Here is a 21,030-nt window from a genome sequence, read left to right on the forward strand (position 1 = left end):
CTTAACATGCTATAAGCTTATTTTGACATGTATATTTGCAAATATTGTATATCTAAATGCGGGCCTTCATATAATAACTGCCTGATACCATTATATGAAAAGTAAGATATTTTATGTACAAATGTAGCTAAGCCATTTAATGCTATAACTGGTTACTAATGTAAGAAGCCATTTGAGTATAGAAAGTATTTATATTAATTGGGAAAACAGTTAGTTATCTGGCAATGCGTAAGCAGCTCCTTATCAAGCTCAGAAAAACCAGAAGAATCTTTCCAAGGATGGTACAAAGAAAAGACAATACTTTCTTTGACCATTTACATTTAAATACTCTCTTTAAGAATCTTTTATATTTAAAAAGACTATTTTAAGAGCTCAAAGTTTACATTTAAAAAGGCTATTTTAAGACCTGAAAGGCCTGAAGACTATTTTAAGACCTGACTATTTCAAGAGCTTTTATGCAGGAAATAGGAGTATTTGGACTCACTTGAAACATAATTTCTGCTCCTATTAAACACTGATGGATCTAAAGGGATAACTCAGAAAATAAATTGATTAAAAGAGAGAGTTAAAACTTTAAATATCAAAAATCAATATACCCATAAAGCTGAAGAATAACAACTCTGCTGCATATGCAATAGCAGATTGAATATTCACGAGCTGAAGATGGTACCAGCACAATCCAGTAAAGATGTTGAGCCAATGGAAGGTGACAGCAGCTGATACTTAAATCCATCTGTACCCCTGAAAGAGGTCTGTCTTCCACTTTCAGTGAGGCCATGGAAAAAGAAGTGTATAAATTTCTCTGAACTGAAACTCTCTCTTATGCTTATACCTTTATCCTTATGTACTGTTACACACACTTGCCCAGTTACACTCTAGCTCTCAGCACTCATCTTAGTTTAGCCACTTAATTTCATCTCTACAAGCAAACAAAAAGCAACAAGACAGCTAAGAACAATAAAACCACAACATAGCATCAAGAGGAAGCAACCTTCCAACCACCACTGCTTCTACAACATCATCACAACACTGAGAATTCAGCATCACTGGTGAGATGGAGTTTGCCAAAGCACTGCCAAGGGATTAGATTTAACTTGTTCTTGTACTAATTTTAATGCAGTATTGAAATCCTATTATAATTTAAGTATTAATAGCTTTTTGTGTTAAACCCCAGATTGTTTAGACTCTGTATTCCTGGAAAGGAGACATAAGCAAATATTGATAAATAGAGAGAAGTTGTGGGATTTAATTTGAATTTAAGATTGTTAATATTATTAATTTGCATGTCTTGACCACTGCTTGAATGGCTTCTTTTAAGTGACCAACTTAAATACCTTCTTTAGTTTCATAGGACTTAGACTGACTTCCATGATTTCAATGGGAGTTGAGCACCTAAATACTTCTGAGCATCTGGGCCTTAGTTAAGATCACTCATCTTTCTTATTCATAATGAGATTCACAGATCAATGACACTGAGTCTCTGCTCTATGCAGCCCTGGAGACAGACCAGACCTGTCAATTAGAGGCATGGAATGTGTGGCTCCACCTCTGAGGAACCACCAGTTTTTCATCTGTCTCTTTTTAGCTTCAGGCAGGCAGACCATCTCCTCCCTGCTGCAGAGCAAATTTGAAGAGGAGGAGGAAAAACAGGCTTAAAGTCACTAAGCTGTCTTGGTCTACCTTTATCAGCACAGGGGGACTCCCTTTCTCTTCAGAATCACTGGAACTCTTCATGCCCTGCCTCACCCATGTGGAGTTCAGCCTGGTGGAGAAAGCTAAGAAGGCCAGACGTTGTGTCTCCTGTACCTCCCCTGGATGGAGATTTGTGCCTGCTCTGCAGAGACTCAGGCGCCTCTCAAGTGCTAAGGCTAGGGTACATTTTTCTATGGCCTCCCTCCTCAAGCAGGAAAGCTCCCAAGAAAAAGCAGCACCTCAGCTGCAAAATCGCCCTTGGGACAGGTAGCAGCCCCAAGAATGATGGTTCCTTCCTTCACACACCCACATGTGGCAGAAGTGTAGGTTAAAGTAGAATATCAAAGGGCCAGGGAAGCTCCCCTTCTCCAGCTGCTGGAGCCTATGCTCACAGCCCTGAGTGTTGACCATGAGACAGCTACCCAGCCCCTCCCACAAAGCTGCTGTGGCAGCAGGGAGCTACTGATCGGGATGCAGAGCAAGGAGCCTTTAGCCAAACCTCTCCTTCCATTCTGCAGCCTTTTCTATTATTAGCTTATTATCTTTGACAATTTCAAAACTTTTTCCAAAACCTTTGAGTTAAAAAGAATAATAATAATAATAATTGAAACTGAGACTGCCCCACAAACAGTTTCAGGTTTTAACAAACTGATATTTTTCAACAGAAACATTATGTTGATATAGTCCCATCCAGCTCTACTCAACATCTCATTCTGTGCACCCACCCCAGACTTAATTTATAGCATGCAAAGCACTCCTGCCCTATGTCTGAGAATCAAACTGTACCTTTATATGGCACCATAGAATACATCTGCTAGGAGAGTCCTTGGGCATTTTCTTTTGACATATAAACATATGGGGCCTGTGAATTCTGTCGCTTCAGTTGGTTGTGGTGGAATAGTGATGCAGTACTGGAAATCTGTAACATGATTGGACGCAGATATTAGTTTTGTTTTCTTCTTCTGAAGTGCAAATATGACTTTTGCTGGATTTGCCTAGAAGAATGGAAGAAGCACAGCTCTTCTACTGGAGGCTATTACAGGTGCACTCGCTATGAAATCATTCAGCATGTAGAGGAACAGTCCAAGGAAATGACAGTGGAGGTAGGAGATTAAACTGTATTGGCTCCAATAAAATACTTAGGCTGTAATTTTCTGTCTTGCCTAAGATTCTGAATTGGTGTCCCTGAGAAAAATTTATTAGAGTTTAATTTTTCCCCATCCAAGGTCCTCAGTGGAACAAAAGTGAATTATAACTCTAAATATCATATTGAGGTAATAGGAAGAAAATACTGTCAGGCTTGTGTTTATACTGGGAACAAAGACAACTGGGTTCTCTCTTCTGCTACTAACCCACTGTGTGGTGTTGGGAAAGTCATTTCATCTCTCTCTACCGTGGTTACCATTCTCTGCAACCAGTGTAGTAGTCCTGTAATTACCCGCTGTGCCTCAGAGAAGTGTCATTTGGCTTAATTGATATTTGCAATGTACTTTGAGGTCCTCTGTTTAAAGGTTGCTCTATAGGCACAAAATCTCAATTCCTCAGTTCTGATGGCTGTATCTGTCAGACTTCTGATTTCAAAACATTACCTTTCTGTGTCTTAGACTACTCCTAGGCAAATTCTGCACCACTGCATAATGCAGAATTTTGCAAAAATTAATGTGCGTGCAGAATTTCCTCCTCTTCTTCCCCCCCCCCCCCCAAATGGGCTGCAGTGCTGCTGGCCACCACTAGTGGCCACTGGACCCAGCAGAGCCCAGTTTGCACATAGAAGACACTGCTCGGGGGAGCGGGAGCTGGAGCATTCCCGGCAGCTGCAGTTCCCTACACACTCTGAGGGAAGGGAGACCGCGACATGCAGGAAACTCCACTCAAGCCTGGGACCGAGCATCAGGCTGTTTTTCCCTCTGGATCCCTGGGCACTGGGAAGGAGGGGGGTTTGGGCTGGGGGGGCAAGGCTGGACTCGAGGGGGAGGGTGTCTGGGCTGGGGGGACCCTGTAGCTGAGCTTTGGGGATGGAGGAGGCTGGGGGGGGGGCTGGGAGGGGGCTCTGTGGCTGTGCTCTGGTGGTGGAGGGGGGCAGGTGTCTAGGCTAGGGGGCCTCTGCAGCTGAGCTCTGGGCGGGAAGGATGTGTGGGTATCTGGGATGGGGGGCCCCTGCAGCTGGGCTCTTGGGAGGGCAGGTGTCTGAGCTGTGGGCCCCTGCGGCTGGGCTAGGGAGGAAGGGGCTTCAGGTGTATTGGCTGGGGTCTGGCCCCATGGCTGGGTTTGGAGGGAAAGGGAGAAGGGGGTGAAACAGGAACTGGGTTGTCATAGGGGTTTCTTTACCTCTGTACTCCTGGAAGAATTTTTTGTTTGTATGTCTGTATTGTTACAGACAAGCTTGCTGACTGGTATTTTGAAATAAATTACCAAAATAACTGAAACTGGCGTGATTATGTAGTATTATTTTGACAAATGAAATTGGCAGAATTTTAAAATATTGTGCACAGAATTTTTAATTTTTTTTGGCACAGAATTCCTCCAGGAGTACGTCTTAAACAGTACCCATTACCATGGTATTTGTGTATAGATGTCTAATAGTCTGAAACAGCTGACTATATTTTGTATTTGCTGATGATTGTTAAAATAATATAAGTGTAAATGGATGACTCATGTTTGATTTCTTATTTTCTAGGCTGAAAAGAAACATAGACGATTTCAAGAGCTTGATAGGTTTATGCATTATTACACGAGGTTTAAGAACCATGAGCTCAGCTATCAGGTATGATCCAAACAGTTTCTAATAAATTCCCCCCCCCCCTTTATTAGTCCAATAATTAGATGAATTTGTTGAATTTTATTTATGTCCCTTTTTTTAGTTAGAACAGCGCCTTCTAAAAACTGCCAAAGAAAAGATGGAGCAGTTGAGTAGAGCTCTCAGTGGAAGTAAGTAGTGTTTGTTGGTATTTACTGATTTATATAACGGTGGTCTGAAGTCAAATATCTCTTTACACTAAAAGAACAATTTTGTTCTTCAGATTTTTCTTTACTTATATTGATGCCTACAAGAAATGAGATATTTCAGACTGCTAGTTCTGTACATTTCAGTCTTTGAACTTTCAGCCTTTGTCAGTCCTCAGTTCATCTGATGTTAACTTGAGTTTGAGTCCTTTGTTGTTAAGGAGATAACAATTCTCTTTCAGTATTTATGTGTAACAGCCCCCCACACCTGATTCCATGTATTTGTTTTGTCCTTTCTCCCACATACTTTAAATAATGTTAATGAAAATTGCTTGAGGAAACAGTGAAGTATGAATTTCAGACTCTTAATGGTATCTTACATTTATGTAGTGACTTACACTCTGAAGGATCCCAAGGTTCATTAGTGTCAAGTATCAGTAGGTAGCCATGTTAGTCTGTATCTACAAAAACAACAAGGAGTCTGGTGGCACCTTAAAGACTAACAGATTTATTTGGGCATAAGCTTTCGTGAGTAAAAAGCTCACTTCTTTGGATGCATAGAGTGAAAGTTACCAAGGGTAATGAAAGGTTCATTAGGAACTACAGCATGTATGCTATATAGGAAGAATCACTTGCTTCTGAAATGCAGTCACCTTTAAGGTGAGGAAAGATTATTTGATTCAACCAGTGCACAGCACAGTACACAACTTGTTACATGTGATCTGTTCTGAATCAGTTTTTCTTACTTTGTAGAGAAGTGTACCCATAAGAAAGAAATAAAGTCTTGATCCTCCAGTGAGCTCTCCATGTATGCAGGGGTTGCGCACGAGGAGCTCTTTGCAGGATCATGGGTGTAAGTTTGTATTGAAACTGTATGAAGATGACCTGCTATGTCACCACCTGCAAGAGTGGAAATTCAGACCTGGTCAGGTCGTCACTGCAGGGAGTTTTACCCAGCTGACCCAAGTGAGCAATCTTATCTGTCCTTCTGGATAGGCCTTTTATGGATAGGGCCCATTAGGGCCTATTACATGGTGTAATTTCTCATTCTGAAATGTTAGTGTGAATAAAAAGTAGTAAAAGCTTCTATTAGGAAGTAGAATAAGCATATGAGACTCTAAATACACACAAGGAATAAATCACTTGAGTCACAGAGAAGTTAGTGATACATAGTTACTTTTTTTTAACCATAACCACACCTATCCATTTACAGTATGGACTGGAATTTATTTGGAAAATATTTCTGATCTTACATTAACACACACTTGTACTTCTTTTGGGGGAAACTCTCATAATAAAACTATTAAGGTCAGCAGAAAAATGTTTTTACAATGCTTGTGTTACTGTACAGCTGAAGGAGGCTGTCCTGATACCACTTTCATTGAAGATGCAGTACAAGAGCTCTTAAAAACTCGCCGCATTCTCAAGTGTTCTTATCCATATGGATTCTTTTTGGAACCTAAAAGCACAAAGAAAGAAATATTTGAACTTATGCAGGTAAAATAAGTATGTTTTGCTTTTTGTGACAGAACTAATTTTTCTTGTAATACTAGTTATCCATATTGCATGTTTTCTGACTATATAAAATTCTTAAACTTAGTTCAAAATGACAAAGACGTGGCAAGAACTGTGTATAATGAACTGTTTATTTTGCTGTAGCATTAAACTCATTGTTGGGTCTATATGATTTTGAATTCTGTCTTTAAAGGTTTTAAGGCTACAACCAAATTAGGGGGAAGGGAGTGAAGAATACTTTTGGCAGAATTGTTTAGTCTATAATGCAATATATTTTATTTCAGCTTTAAAGACAAACAGATTCTTAATGGAAAAAAAAATACACTTGTAATTCTGTTTTTCTGAAGATATATGAACAGGCTTCTCATTCCTGGATTAGGCTGAGACCAGCAGATCTCCCTCAATTCTAAAATAATTTTGATTCCTAAGGGCACTGGCTTTGGGTATAGTGCAAGCCTAAGCCCTGTATTGACCATCAAATCTCCTTTCTCTGCCAGGTGTAAATAATGCCCTCTAAATGATCTAGTCAATCCCTTCGTTTGCACAGGAAGTGAAGCTCCCTAGGATGGTAAACCAATACAAAATGATTAACCATGACCAAAAATATGCCCCAAAGGAAAAAGAATCAAGGCATAAATATTAAAGAAGATACCTCCCCACAGAGTTTGGGAATTATGTGGTGAATGAAAGTTATGTCAGAATGATGCTTTTCTCAACAGACAGCCCCTTTGTTGATGGCCATCAAGGAGGAACTGACTGAAATTAGAGGGCAGTATTTATTACACCCAGCTGGGGATGGCATGCAATGGCACTAGAGGGCTTGACTCGCTATACCTCACAACTTCATTTATATATATGTATTTCCATAGCACCTAAGAGCCCTAGTTAAGGATCAGGACCCATTATGCTAGACACTGTACAAACACAGAACCTGCCCCAAAGAACTTACAATTTAAGAATAAGACGGGATGGATAAAGACAGATTGGGAGTACAAGGAAACAACGAGACAGTATTGATCAGCATGATAGGCATTGTCTTAGCACACCTCTGCCCTCAATGGTAAAAATTCTTTGAGGGCTGAGGGAGTTCAATCAGTTTCTTGTTAAGGAGCTAACACCCAGGAGTGAGAATCCTGTCAGGATGGTATCTCTAGAGAAATTGAATTATTCAGTACAGGAACTCCTCACTTAACGTCATCCCGGTTAACGTTGTTTTGTTGTTCCGTCGCTGATCAAATAGAGAACATGCTCATTTAAAGTTGCAAAATGCTCCCTTATAACGTTGTTTGGCAGCCACCTGGTTTGTCCACTGCTTGCAGAAAAAGCAGCCCGTTGGAGCCAGCTGGTGGGAGCTTGGAACCAGGGTGGAGCATCAGCTCCCTGCTCCCATAAGTTCAATGTGCGGCAGGCTATCCATTGCTGGCAGTTCAACTGTCCCTCCCCCCACTGCCGTGTGCTGCTCCTGCCCTCTGCCTTGGAGCTGCTCCCGGGAGCCTCCTGCTTGCTGTGCAGGGATGCTAATGTCAGGTTGCCTCCCTCCTCTGTCCCCTGCTCCTTTACCCCATCTCCACTGAACAGAGCGGGGGACACGACAGGGGACAGGGCTCAAGATGGAGGGAGCTTGCTGGCAACAGCTGCTGTCTCAACTAGCTGATCTACTTAAAAAGGCAATGTACTTAGAGTAAGGTTAGTGTACTTAAAGGGGTAATGCACGTGTCTCTGTCTCTCTCTCACACACACCATGTGTGTCTCTGTCTCTCTCTGCCATGCTGTCTCTCCTTTCTCAATTCGTGCTGCTTTGTAAAGTGTGAGGCTACATTAACAACAATGGGTTAACCCTTGAGGGCTCAGCCGAGTGCTAGTTCATCGTTTAGCAGTAAGGCATTCCCTGGGAAATATCCCACCCTCTTCCACCCTCTGACTTCACCACCTCAACCAAGCTTCACAGTCATTATTGCTGTGTACAGTATTAAATGGTTTGTTTAAAACTTATACTGTGTGTGCGTGCACGCGCACATGTGTGTGTGTGTTGTCTTTTTTGTCTGGCGAAATTGTTTTCCTGGAACCTAAACCCCTCCCCCCCCCCCTTGGATTCACTTAACATTGTTTCGCTTAAAGTAGCATTTTTCAGGAACATAACTACAGGGTTAAGCAAGGAGTTATTGTATAGCATGTTTACAGTGCAGTTATGCCAGTTGTTCATTTAACGGTTTTATTTTGTTGTAACATTACATGGTATACTTTGTTTATTTTCTGTTGCAGACAGACTTAGAAATGGTCACGGAAGACCTTGCTCAGAAAGTAAATAGGCCTTATCTTCGTACTCCTCGTCACAAAATAATCCGTGCAGCATGTCTTGTGCAGCAGAAGAGGCAAGAGTTTTTGGCCTCTGTGGCCCGTGGAGTTGCCCCTGCAGACTCTCCAGAAGCTCCAAGACGCAGGTAATTTAGGTATAAAAAGAGAGTGCAAACCAAAAAAGTTCAGGTTACAGCTACCAAGTTCTGTGAACCCACCCCTCAAACTAGTGCTTGCTTTGACATACACATCAAAGCAAAACAGAGCTGACAATTTTGTAGTTGTAGGTCACTGGCTCAACAAACACTTTCTTTATTTGATTCACGGGGGGAGCTGCTGCCGTTTGTGTGACTCGGGCGTGGGTCCCAGCGGCAGTCCTCGGGTGGGTCCGCATGTAGTTGCCACGAGCGAGTGAGGATTTTGATGTAGGCAGACAATGCCCATTGATGCACTTTGCCTAGTTAAATTGGGGGGAGGAATAGCTCAGTGGTTTGAGCATTGGTCTACTGAACCCAGGGTTGAGAGTTCAATCCTTGAGGGGGATACCTAGGGATCTGGGGCAAAATCAGTACTTGGTCCTGCTAGTAAAGGTAGGGGGCTGGACTTGATGACCTTTCAGAGTCCCTTCTAGTTCTATGAGATGGGTATATCTCCACATGTGAAATTACACCCTTTCACTTTAAACTTCAGAATGTGAAACGCCATTAAATTGCCAAAAGCAACAGAGAGTCCTGTGGGCATCTGAAGAAGTGAGGTTCTTACCCACGAAAGCTTATGCTCCCAATACTTCTGTTAGTCTTAAAGGTGCCACAGGACTCTCTGTTGCTTTTTACAGATTCAGACTAACACGGCTACCCTTCTGATACATTAAATTGCCAAGTGTCTCTCATTTTCATTTTGGAACTGAAAATGAGGAATCTTGGCTGACTTTTAAATTTGTAATGAAACCCAAAACCAGGCAGGATTTTCACCAGTTTGGTGTGTTGTGGGTTTTTTTTTTTTGCCAACGGTTTCCACACAGGTGCAGTTGCAATATCAGCACGGGAGATAGAGCCCATGCTTTGGTAGGAATCCTCCCCTGGAGTTTAGGAAGCTGCAGAGGCTGACTAGATGTATGGGGAGGTCATTGATTTCCTCCTTTAGCTAGAAAGCGAAATAATCTCATTCACAGTTCCTATATTTTTGATTAGATTGGCGTTTTCATTTCATTCTTATGGCACCTTGTGGATGCCAACTCAAATTGCTGTATACACGTCTATTGCTGTCTGGTCAGCTGACAAGTGAAAGGTGTTAAACTGAAGACAGCTTGTTGATAGTATAAAGATCTTAATAGAGTAATGTGATTGATCGAACTGATTCAGAGAAGCAATATTTTTTTGCTGCTCAGTGTTTTAAGATTACATTTTAATTGTTAAAAGTTACTGGTAGGTTTGGTGTGTGTATACCATTTTATCCCCGCATTTCTCTTTTCTTCTAGTGAAAGGATGTAAACCTAAAAATCATTCTCTTTTAGTTTTTTCTGTTTTTTTAAATTACATTAAGATATGTCAAGTTGTGAATTACAATAATAGTTAATAAGTATAATTATAACATATACTCACCCACTCAGTTGTTTTACCCTCCAAGCCATTGTGACAGTGAAGCATAATTTAGGTGTAATGATTCTTGCCCAGTTTAGTCAGTGTACTAGATATGAATTTTTATAGTATATTCACACACAGTTTTGTGATGTGTTAATAGCTAGGTGAGTACTTGTGACCTCATTTCACGTCCTGTACTTCAAAATAGCCACTTACATACTTGGCACTCACCAAACACTATTTAAATAATTGCTGAGAATAATTTTCAATATCCAGAATTTTAAATAATTTAATTATCCAGTCTTCTGAAATATGTTTATAAATGTATGTTGTTAAACAGATGAGGAGTTCACCTCAAAGATGATTTACAATTGTAGACTGGGGGAGCCATTGTTCATACTTTATTCTGCTAATAAATTACATGATGTATCTGATTTAATTTATAGCTTTGCTGGTGGAACATGGGATTGGGAATATTTAGGATTTGCATCCCCTGAGGTAAACTTTTTTTTTTTTTTTAATTTTTAATGTCGCTATGCATATTCTAGGAATCAGGGTATAATTCTGTTTTGCATGGAGAGATTCCAGATTTTGTTTCAAATTGTTTTAGGTTTGCAAGGTTGGGTTTAAGCTTTCCATTTTCTTTGTTTCACAATAGAAGGAAATATATGCATGGGTAATTGGGCAGTACCTAAACAATGAGTCTTACGAAAAGACAGTTCTTAAGGATGACATCAGACCAACCCTTTGCATTGTATTTTTTCCAATCTCAGAGCAAGGCAAGAATCTACGAACAAAACATGCCTGCATCTGTGGCAATATTTTTATAATAAATATTCAAAAATCTGTATAATTAAAAATATACTTTTGGATGCAATATCAGTCCAACAGGATTTGACAGAGAACCTAAATGAAGTGGCACACTTTCTTCCATTCTTTACTGATTTAAAAATTCAACAAAAAATTAAAGATTTAAAATTAAATTTTCTGTTTAAATTTTAAACAAATATTATTCTGAATGTAAAAGTAGTATTAAAGAGGAAGAAAACTAGATAATTTCTGATACAATTAGGCTGTCAAGCGATTAAAAAAATTTATTGTGATTAATCACACTGTTAAAGAATACCATTTATTTAAATATTTTTGGATGTTTTCTACATTTTCAAATATATTGATTTCAATTACCACACCGAATACAAAGTGTACAGTGCTCACTTTATATTATTATGTTTGATTGCAAATATTTGCACAGTAAAAAACAAAATAACGTTTTTTTCAATTCACCTAATACAAATAATGTAGTACAATCTCTTTATCATGAAAGTTGAACTTATAAATGTAGAATTAGTAGAAAAAAAAAACTGCACTCAAAAATAAAACAATGTAAAATTTTAGAGCCTGCATGTCCACTCCGTCCTAAGTCTTGTTCAGCCAATGGCTCAGACAAGTTTGTTTACATTTGCAGGAGATAATGCTGCCTGCTTCTTGTTTACAATGTTACCTGAAAGTGACAATAAGTGTTTGCATGGCACAGTTGTAGCTGGCATTGCAAGATATTTACCTGCCAGATGCTCTAAAGATTCCTATGTCCCTTCATGCTTCAACTACCCTTCCAGGGGACATGCGTCCATGCCGATGATGGGTTCTGCTCAATAACAATCCAAAGCAGTGTGGAGCGACGGATATTCATTTTCATCATCTGAGTCAGATGCCACTAGCAGAAGGTTGATTTTCTTTTTGGTGGTTCGGGTTCTGTAGTGTCTACATAGGAATGTTGCTCTTTTAAGACTTCTGAAAGAATGCTCCACACCTCATCCCTGTCAGATTTTGGAAGGTACTTCAGATTCTTAAATCTTGGTCGAGTACTGTAGCTATCTTTAGAAATCTCACATTGGTACCTTCTTTGCGTTTTGTCAAATCTGAAGTGAACGTGTTCTTAAAATGAATATCATCTGCTGGGTCATCATCCGAGACTGCTATAACATGAAATATATGGCAGAACACGGGTAAAACAGCAGGAGACATACAGTTTTCCCCCAAGGAGTGCGTTACAAATTTAATTAACGCATTTTTTTAAAGGAACAATATCAGCATGGAAGCATGTCCTCTGGAATGGTGGCTGAAGCATGAAGGGGCATACGAATGTTAGCTTATGTGGCATGGAAATTCCTTGCAATGCCGGCTACAAAAGTGCCATGTAAATGCTGGTCTCACTTTCACGCTGCTACTCTGAAACCTGTCACTTTCAGGTGACGTTGTAAATAAGAAACAGGCAGCATTGTATCCCGTAAATGTAAACACACTTGTTTGTCTTAGCGATTGGCTGAACAAGAAGTAGAACTGTGGCTCTAAAGTTTTACATTGTTTTGTTTTTTTTGAGTGCAGTTATGTAACAACAAAAAATCTACATTTGTAAGTTGCACTTTCATGATAAAGATATTGCATTATGGTACTTGTATGGGGTGAACTGAAAAACACTATTTCTTTGTTTATCATTTTTTACAGTGCAAATATTTGTAATAAAAATAATATAAAGTGAGCACTGCACACTTTGTATTCTGTGTTGTAATTGAAATCAATTTAAAAATGTAGAAAAACATCCAAAATACTTAATAAATTTCAATCGGTATTTTATTGTTTAACAATGCAATTAAAAGTGCAAGTAATCGCAATTAATTTTTTTTAATTGTGCGAGTTAACTGCGATTAATCGACAGCCCTAGATACAATATTACGTTAGTCGTGTCATAAATAATATCACTTTTTCTGCAGGATGGACTACTGCTGTCAGGATTACAAAAAGCAAAATACAAATTTTTAAAGCAATATTTCACCATTTATACATGGTGGAAGAACATTTATGTGATTGTCAAACAACTGCATTGCACATAATATGTGCATTTTCCTTTCAAGTTTTCCTTTTTCTCTTTAACTTGAATTAAATATTTCAGGGGGTTTTAAATCGAAGTGTGAGGTTAAAGGAGAAATATCACTTCTGCATTTTTTTTTAAGAGCCAGCCACTTTCAGACACGCTGGAAAAATACCATGTCTTATAAAACTCCATTTTCTGTATATTTCCTTTCCTATTGTTGCTGGTTAGCAATATGCTATTAGAAAAAAACAGCTTGCTTCTTATAGGGTAATCAGCTTTGTTTCTCCTGTTCAATTCCTTCAGTTCTTCCTTTGTTCCTAAATAATTCAGTGTTTTGTGAGACTGAACTCTATCTGTGATGTTACAACAGCCCAGGAGGAACAGGGTAGGAGAAAAGGCAGACTAGAAAAGGGAAGGCTTCTGTTAAACAATAAGTAACATGGCTGTCATGTTTAGATGACTGTTGATTAGCAGTTATAATTTACCCAAATATGGCACTGTCTGATTTAAATTGTATCCTTTGTACCTTATCTGCCAAAGATACTTGCAACCACCTGTGCTAAAGGAATTTTGTAGCTAAAATAATTCAGTCCTTTTTGTGTTTTCCATTAAATTCACTAGACAAACTTTTTAGCACAATTATGTATTTTTACTGATACCAAAGTAAAATATTTGTATATACCAGATCTTGTTACCATAAAATTCTACCCAGAATAGAGAAAATTTGAATGTTTTCAGTACAAAGTACTATATTTAGGCCAGTATATGAAAATTCTACTTTTCAGTGCAATAAAATTAAAATCTGTATTGCTAAAATATATAAAATCTTTCTACGTAATCAGAAACAAAATTATATCCGTATGAGTGGAGATATGTCTGATGCACAAATATATTAAAGAAACAACAATTATCATTTAAAAAGGCCATGAGTAAAATCTGTGACCTTATTGCAAACGTAGAGAAAATAATTTTTCATGTAATATCTGCAATGACTTTCAAATCTTAATACTTTATGGAGTCATTTCTGATCATTCATCTTGTGTAAATAAATATGGAACTCTTTACTTGAGGAATAGGTGTATATGGTGTAAAGAACACTAAGTCAATTGTTAGGCATCAAGATTTGGTAATTAAGGTCCTGATCCTGCACTTGAATCAGTGCAACTTCACACAGGAGCAAGAGTCTACCAGCATTAATCCTATTGTGGTGAAAGTGCTTATGGCTTGCATTTGTTGTTAATGTGTAAGCACCCAGGATGAAACTCTCCATAGAAGAGGCTATGCATAACTGTCTGGGCTCTGGGTTCTAAGTTTTTTATGTTGCAGAGCAGCTGTACAAAAGGAGGCTTAAAGGTTAGGCTACCTTTTCCAGGCCACACAGTACAAGAGAAGCTTTGGAGTAGGGGTTTCCCAGGTGTAAAGTGCAAGGGCTGCGGGAGGAAATATGTATAGTGTGTGTTTAACTAGTTAGATTTGTTTGAGATTGGTGTGAATCCTAGAGAGAGACAGAAGCTGGAGACAGCTGCTTCTTGGGGCAGGACTGTGATGCCTTACCTGCAGTTTCTGATAAAGGGAGTTAACACCTACGTGCAGTTTTTTGCCACCTCTGTTCAAGTAAAACAAGATTTGTGTACATTTTGTAAATAAATAAATCACATTAAGAAACATTTGCAGTCCCTATTCTGATGCCCACACCCAAATTGGCTTGTCAAAACTGTTAAATAAGTAGGTACGATGGCCTGCATTCTTTTATCACTGTGCAGTGGATAAAATCCACCCCATTTAGAACATAAGAACGACCATACTGGGTCAGACCAAAGGTCCATCTAACCCAATATTCTGTCTTATGACAGTGGCCAGTACCAGGTGCCCCAGAGGGAAATGAACAGAACAGGTAGTCATCAAGTGATCCATTCCCAGCTTCTGGCAAACAGAGGCTAGGGACACCAGAGGGGCACAGACCAGCCATTTTGTACCACAGATTTGTGTTAGCCCTGCAAATATAGGCCCCAAATCAGTAAAGTACTTTAAGCACACACATAACTTTACTATTCCTGGAAAACAGGCACAAATTTAATTGTTTTGCTGGATCGGGGGCCTTAGAAGGTAGCTCCCTAATGTCTAATGTTAAACAAAAAAGGAGAGAAGACTCATATTTAATCAGTTGTATTTCTAAAAATAATTAAAAGTTGGTATTAAAACTTGTAAACAAAATTAACAGTACTTGGAATTATTTAAAAATGGAGATTGCAAGTATTCATATCTTCAACTAATAGGCTTCTTTGCTAGTTAATAATTTCGTTCATTTAGGATTACCTGCTGTCGTTTGTTTGTTTGTTTTTCTTCTTCTTTAATTTCTTGCATGACAATCTGTGATTTATTTTTCTGGGAACAGGTGATTTTATAATAAATGTATAAAATCACACATTTTTCTTAATAGAAAATGTACTGTTGGTTATGGCAGAAAAAATATTATTGCATGTTCCCCTGTATTTTGTAACCTTTGATTTATGCAGGAATATGCTGAATTTCAGTATCGGAGGAGGCATAGACAGCGTCGACGTGGAGACATTCACAGTCTGCTCAGTAATACTCCAGACCCCGAAGACCCTAGTGAGAGCACATTAGGTATGTTCTTTGTTTGGAGTAAAAAAGGAAAAATAAATGTATCTCAAATTGTTAGTAGAGTCCACTGTGATCCTTAGTTTATAGATAGATAAAAAGAAGTTTGTGGTCTCAGTGCTGCACTTGCTTAACTTTACACATGAGTTGACTTCAGTGTGACTACTCCTGTACAGTTGAACATATCCATGAAGTTTTGCAGGAGCCTTAGACTATCCACCCTTACTTAGAGGAAACTTATATTTCTGTCTCTGAAGAAATTTTCAGCAGTAAATACATCAGGCGAGACTCTCATCCCCATACCAAGCTCCTTTATGCCCAATAAAAGGGCCAGAGTGATATAGAACCCCTGTATCCACCTGTCCCAACATAATATAAATTCACTGTTTTTTGTCCAATGAGATATGCAGGAGAAACACGGAGGGACAAAATCAAAGTGTAGATTAGAATAATTCCAAGACTGCAGTTTAAAATAACTGATGCAAAATTGCCACCCATTTTGGCTTTTTACAAGGTAATTTGTTTTTATGACATCAGGTTATTTGTGATTTCACTTTTATTTCATTCTAAATTTTCAAGTGAAAATGGTAAATCCTGTTACAGTAATTCCTCGCTTAACATTGTAGTTATGTTCCTGCAAAATGCGACTTTAAGCGAAACTATGTTAAGCGAATCCAATTTCCCCATAAGAATTAATGTAAAGGGGGGGAGGGTTAGGTTCCAGGGAAATTTTTTTCGCCAGACAAAAAACCTATATATTATATAGCTATATACACACACTATACATTTTAAGCAAACAGCTTTGATGACTGTGAAGCTTGGTTGAGGTGGTGAAGTTAGAGGGTGGTAGAGGGAGGGATATTTCCCAGGGAATGCCTTGCTGCAGAATGATGAACTAGCACTCGCTGAGCCCTCAAGGGTTAACACATTGTTAATGTAGCCTCTCACACAAGGCAGCATGAACACGAGGGAGGGGAGACAGCATAGCAGACAGAGACAGACACACACCTTGTGTGTGGGAGAGAGAGAGAGATGCACTCGGCCCCTTTAAGTAAGCTGACCCACTCTTAAGTGCATTGTCTTTTTAAGTGGATCAGGAAGTTGAGACAGCAGCTGCTACCCCAAGCTCTCTCTGTCTCTCTCCGTCCATGTCCCCTCCCTGCTCTATATGGAGAAGGGGTAAGCGGGGTGCAGGGGGAGGGGGACACCCTGACATTAGCCCCCTCCCTTCCCTCCCTGCACAGCAAGCAGGAGTCTCTGGGAGCAGCTCCAAGGCAGAGGGCAGAAGCAGCACATGGCAGTGGGGGGAGGGACAGCTGAACTGTCGATTGATAGCCTGCTGGGCGACTGCAGCACAGGGAACTTAGGGGAGTGGGGGGGTTGCCAGTCCATCCTGGTTCCAAGCCCCCACCAGCTAGCTGCAATGGGCTGCTCTTCCTGCAAACAGTGGACAAAGCAGGCGGCTGCCAAACGACGTTAGAAGGGAGCATTGCACAACTTTAAACGAGCATGTTCTCTAATTGATCAGCAACGTAACAACGAAACAATGTTAACCAGGACGACTTTAAGTGAAGAGTTACTGTAGCATAATTCAAAAGATTGATATTTCCCTTTACTACAGAATGAGTTTTTTCTGACAACACTGGTTTCATTATTAGAATTTTTTTTTAAGACCAGGAATGTTACTTGGATTCACAGTGGAAGCAGTAGCAACATCACTCTTAGAAATGCTGACACATCACAGGAAAAAGAAATGTGAGCAAGATTCTCAGTTTGCAGCTGAGCTATGGTGTGCATATGAATATCTGTGACCCGCATATTTTTGCACGTCTTAAATTAGAACAGCTTCATGGCTGCTCTAAATTACACTCAATTGTCACAACATACTAGGAGCCACTCTGCAGCTAAGAATAGAGGAACATGCTAACATGGATTTTGACAAATAGGAAGGAGGCAGACAAGCACAAAGGGCCAAATCCAGGTTCCTGTATTAGGGAGTAAAGGGGTAAATCAGTCCCATCCTCTGCAGCCATGGAGACTCCCAAAGCAATGTAACTGGTACTGTTCCACTGTACATGAGTTGGGGCTGGATGTGGGGGGGTTAATGTATGCTGTGCACAGAGCAAGGCTAGAAGAACCATTTGCTACAAGGCTCCTCTTGTCTCTTCCCCCACTTCCTTCCAAATCCAGCAGGGCTTCACTGATGCCATGGGCGCAGCTGTGCAAACATCCTAAGGAGGGAATGGGGAAGCAGTCCTTTCCTCTAGCACACAGCCAGTTGTTTGGGCTGTGCTCTGTATTACAGGATTTGGGCCAAAATGAAGATGAGAGCAAGATCATACACTTGAACCCAAATAAATAAGAATGGCAGGAGGTTCTGCTGATAAAAATGGGATTAAAAATTGATAGAGGTTTCATGTTCATACTTATGTTTTTGTTTAAATTATTTTAACAGATACTCAAGAGGGTGGTAGCAGTAGAAGACACGGTACCTCCATGGTGAGTTCAGCTTCTATGAGTATTCTGCACAGCTCTTCACTTCATGACTATACCCCTGTCAGTCGCTCTGAAAACCAGGATTCTCTTCAGGTATCTTCCCTAGTCTCCTGTCCATTTGCTTTGCTTTGCTTTGCTTCCCTTCCTATATTTTTCTTTATCATATTTTCCTGCATCCTACATTTGTTACATGACAAATACATGACTATGGTCATGAGAGGGGTGGAATCTAGGATAAGAAAATATGAATTTACAAAGTATTGTTAAGCTTCTGTAAATGTATCATCACCACTAAGGATAAATCAACTTTTAGAGTTGATTTTAAAATTTTACTGGAATACATTTTTCAGACATTTTAAACAAAATGCAATATACATTAATTTTGAATCCAAAACTTGATAAAAAGCAAAAATTATTTAATTTTGAAGCAAAGAGTTCCGTGGCACCTTATAGACTAACAGACGTATTGGAGCATGAACTTTCGTGGGTGAATACCCAAAGCTCATGCTCCTATACGTCTGTTAGTCTATAAGGTGCCACAGGACTCTTTGCTGCTTTTACAGATCCAGACTAACACAGCTACCCCTTTGATACTTGCTACTTAATTTTGAAAGTGATCTTGTATATCTCCATAGGCTCTTAGTTCTTTGGATGAAGATGACCCAAACATCCTGCTTGCTATTCAATTATCATTGCAAGAATCTGGCCTGGCTATTGATGAAGAAACTAGAGACTTCCTTAATAATGAGGCATCATTAGGAGCAATAGGTACATCTTTGCCTACAAGGTTGGACTCAGTTCCTGTAAATATAGATAACCCTAGGGCTGCTTTGAGCAGCTCTGAGTTGTTAGAACTTGGTGATAGTTTGATGAGACTAGGGGCGGGCAATGATCCATTTTCAGCTGATCGCCTTAGCTCACACCCTTTCAGTGATACAAGAAGTGGATTATACTCAACATCTAGTGATGCCGATTCAAGTAGCCAGGATCCCAACATTAATGAAAATCTGCTTGGAAATATCATGGCCTGGTTCCATGACATGAACCCTCAAAGTATCGCACTAATTCCTTCAGCAAGTACAGAAACTGATGAGGATTCACAGCAACATAGTATCGATGATGGGTCAGGAGGACAAGCAAATCTTATAGAGGTAGGACTGGAGCCTCAGGAAGAGCATGCACTTTTTGAGGATGCCATCAGAAATGAAGGCAGAGGAACCCAAACAGAAGCGAGTATTTCTGAAGAAAACATAATTCCAGGGGATAGACTGCCACAAAGTGGTGACTGTACCGGGGAAGCTATTAGCAGTGTGGATACTTCAGAAGAGGTTTCAAGTCAAACTCCTCAGACCTCAAATGAATGGATTGAGCATGTACATTTGGTATGAACACAAAGTAGTTTTTGAGCTTAAATGGATGGTAGTTACAAATGGTACAGTATGTGGAGTAAGCATTATGGGGACTTTGATCCACATACTTACAGCTCAAATGTAAACCACTGACATAATGATGGAATACATAGGCGTTCCCTGGAATTGAAGTTCTTTAGACTAATAATATGAACCTTTCAAGGAATATCCTTTGCATTTAATTAGGTAGTGTTTGCCTTTTTTGCTCTGAAGGAGGAGGAATAAGTAGGTTGTACTCCACATTCCTAATACATTGCAGCATCTGTTTAGCCTTACGTTGGTGATCCTTAATTTGAAAGTATGGATTAAAGGCTTACACTGATTATTTTCGTTATTTAGCCTCAAATAGTTTTTTCCATTTTTAGAACTCAATCTTTCAGCAAAATAACATTTAGCAGTTCATTTACATTTTGTTTTTGCTTTTCCATAACTTTTTCCTTATTTATCTTTCATTTTTTACTAGAGTGAATTGAGGTATTTAATGCTTCTCTTTAGTGCTGCTCTAGGAACAAGGAAATGGATATTCTTTTAATATTAAAATTAAAGATTTTTTCCATGTCTATTTACAGTCCAAATGTGCCAAACTGTGAATAGCTAATTAACTTTAACCCAATACAACAGGTGCACAATGTGCCTGTATCAAAGTAATCCCCATGATTCTTAGCAGTGAACCACTGGGTAGCATTTCTTCTCTAAATTAAATGGCATTTATTGCCATGGTGACTGCATTTAATTAAATGTAGCCTGTACCTTAAGTTAATTAAACCTAATGCTGCTGTGAAACAGTTGTTTTAAATATTAAAATACAGTTTATTAGCAACAGCTATGCTGTATTTGAGACACTTTAATGGAAGTGCAATCATAGTTCTTTTTCATAATTTTACAATGCATTTATGCACTAATGGTGCAGTTAATTTCAATGGAAACATTTTATAAAATATAGAAATATGAAATTTTCATATTATTGCCAGTCCCACAATTATTAAAGTTCAATAATCCATTCTGCGCAACACGTTACCGTGCCTTTGCCATAACCCAAATGGATAGTTGCCACAGTTAAATAAGTAATTCAGATTCAGTGTCTGTTCTGGAGTAACTATGCTATTAATTGAAAAGACCTCCATAAAACCACCCATGGCCTTGCCTTTACAGTAAACAATGACTAAAGGTTCAGTCAGTGTTTTTGCATAAATAACAAACACTGCTAGATATTTGTTCAATTGCACAATATTCACTTGCTGTTTGATTACTGTTTAGTAGAAAAACGAAACAAAAAAAAGACCCTTTCTAGTTGTTGTTCTGTGAAGAAAATATTGGTTTTAGATTTGCTTAAAAGCATCAAAAATTAGTTAGTGGTAAGTGAGATACAATGGTACAGTATGTAATTACAACTAGAGTAAATTGTTGAATGCTGTTTTACTTGCATATAGTCAAAACCTGTCATAATATAAGGAAAATCAATACACAACACTCCATTGTAAGATTTGCTTGACTGTTAGATTTGTTGATATAAAAGTTTTTCAATACCGAGCCTGTATAGGCAAGTATGATGGCAAACAAAGAGATATATATAGATATATAGATAGATATAGAGATTACTGTGAGT

At 39.1% G+C, this 21,030-nt stretch overlaps 1 protein-coding gene across 11 annotated transcripts in view; it reads left to right on the plus strand.

Annotated features, from left to right (window-relative positions):
• Positions 1-20,864, plus strand: part of ANKIB1 (ankyrin repeat and IBR domain containing 1) — a 176,113-nt gene extending 155,249 nt beyond the window's left edge. For 7 of the 11 annotated variants that reach the window (XM_065583062.1, XM_065583071.1, XM_065583063.1 and 4 more), the window contains 9 exons: positions 2,661-2,795; positions 4,370-4,456; positions 4,554-4,620; positions 5,987-6,132; positions 8,413-8,591; positions 10,472-10,523; positions 15,414-15,525; positions 17,975-18,108; positions 18,651-20,864. In XM_065583062.1, coding sequence (XP_065439134.1) covers positions 2,661-2,795; positions 4,370-4,456; positions 4,554-4,620; positions 5,987-6,132; positions 8,413-8,591; positions 10,472-10,523; positions 15,414-15,525; positions 17,975-18,108; positions 18,651-19,403 — 1,665 coding nt within the window. In that variant the 3' untranslated portion in view covers positions 19,404-20,864. The remainder of the gene's footprint in view (positions 1-2,660; positions 2,796-4,369; positions 4,457-4,553; positions 4,621-5,986; positions 6,133-8,412; positions 8,592-10,471; positions 10,524-15,413; positions 15,526-17,974; positions 18,109-18,650) is intronic. The other 4 variants (XM_065583066.1, XM_065583065.1, XM_065583067.1 and 1 more) reach the window with 4 other exon arrangements.
• The last annotated feature ends 166 nt before the right edge of the window (positions 20,865-21,030 follow it).

The sequence above is a fragment of the Chrysemys picta genome, chromosome 2, assembly GCF_011386835.1.
Source record: "Chrysemys picta bellii isolate R12L10 chromosome 2, ASM1138683v2, whole genome shotgun sequence".
NCBI classification, from domain to species: domain Eukaryota; kingdom Metazoa; phylum Chordata; order Testudines; family Emydidae; genus Chrysemys; species Chrysemys picta.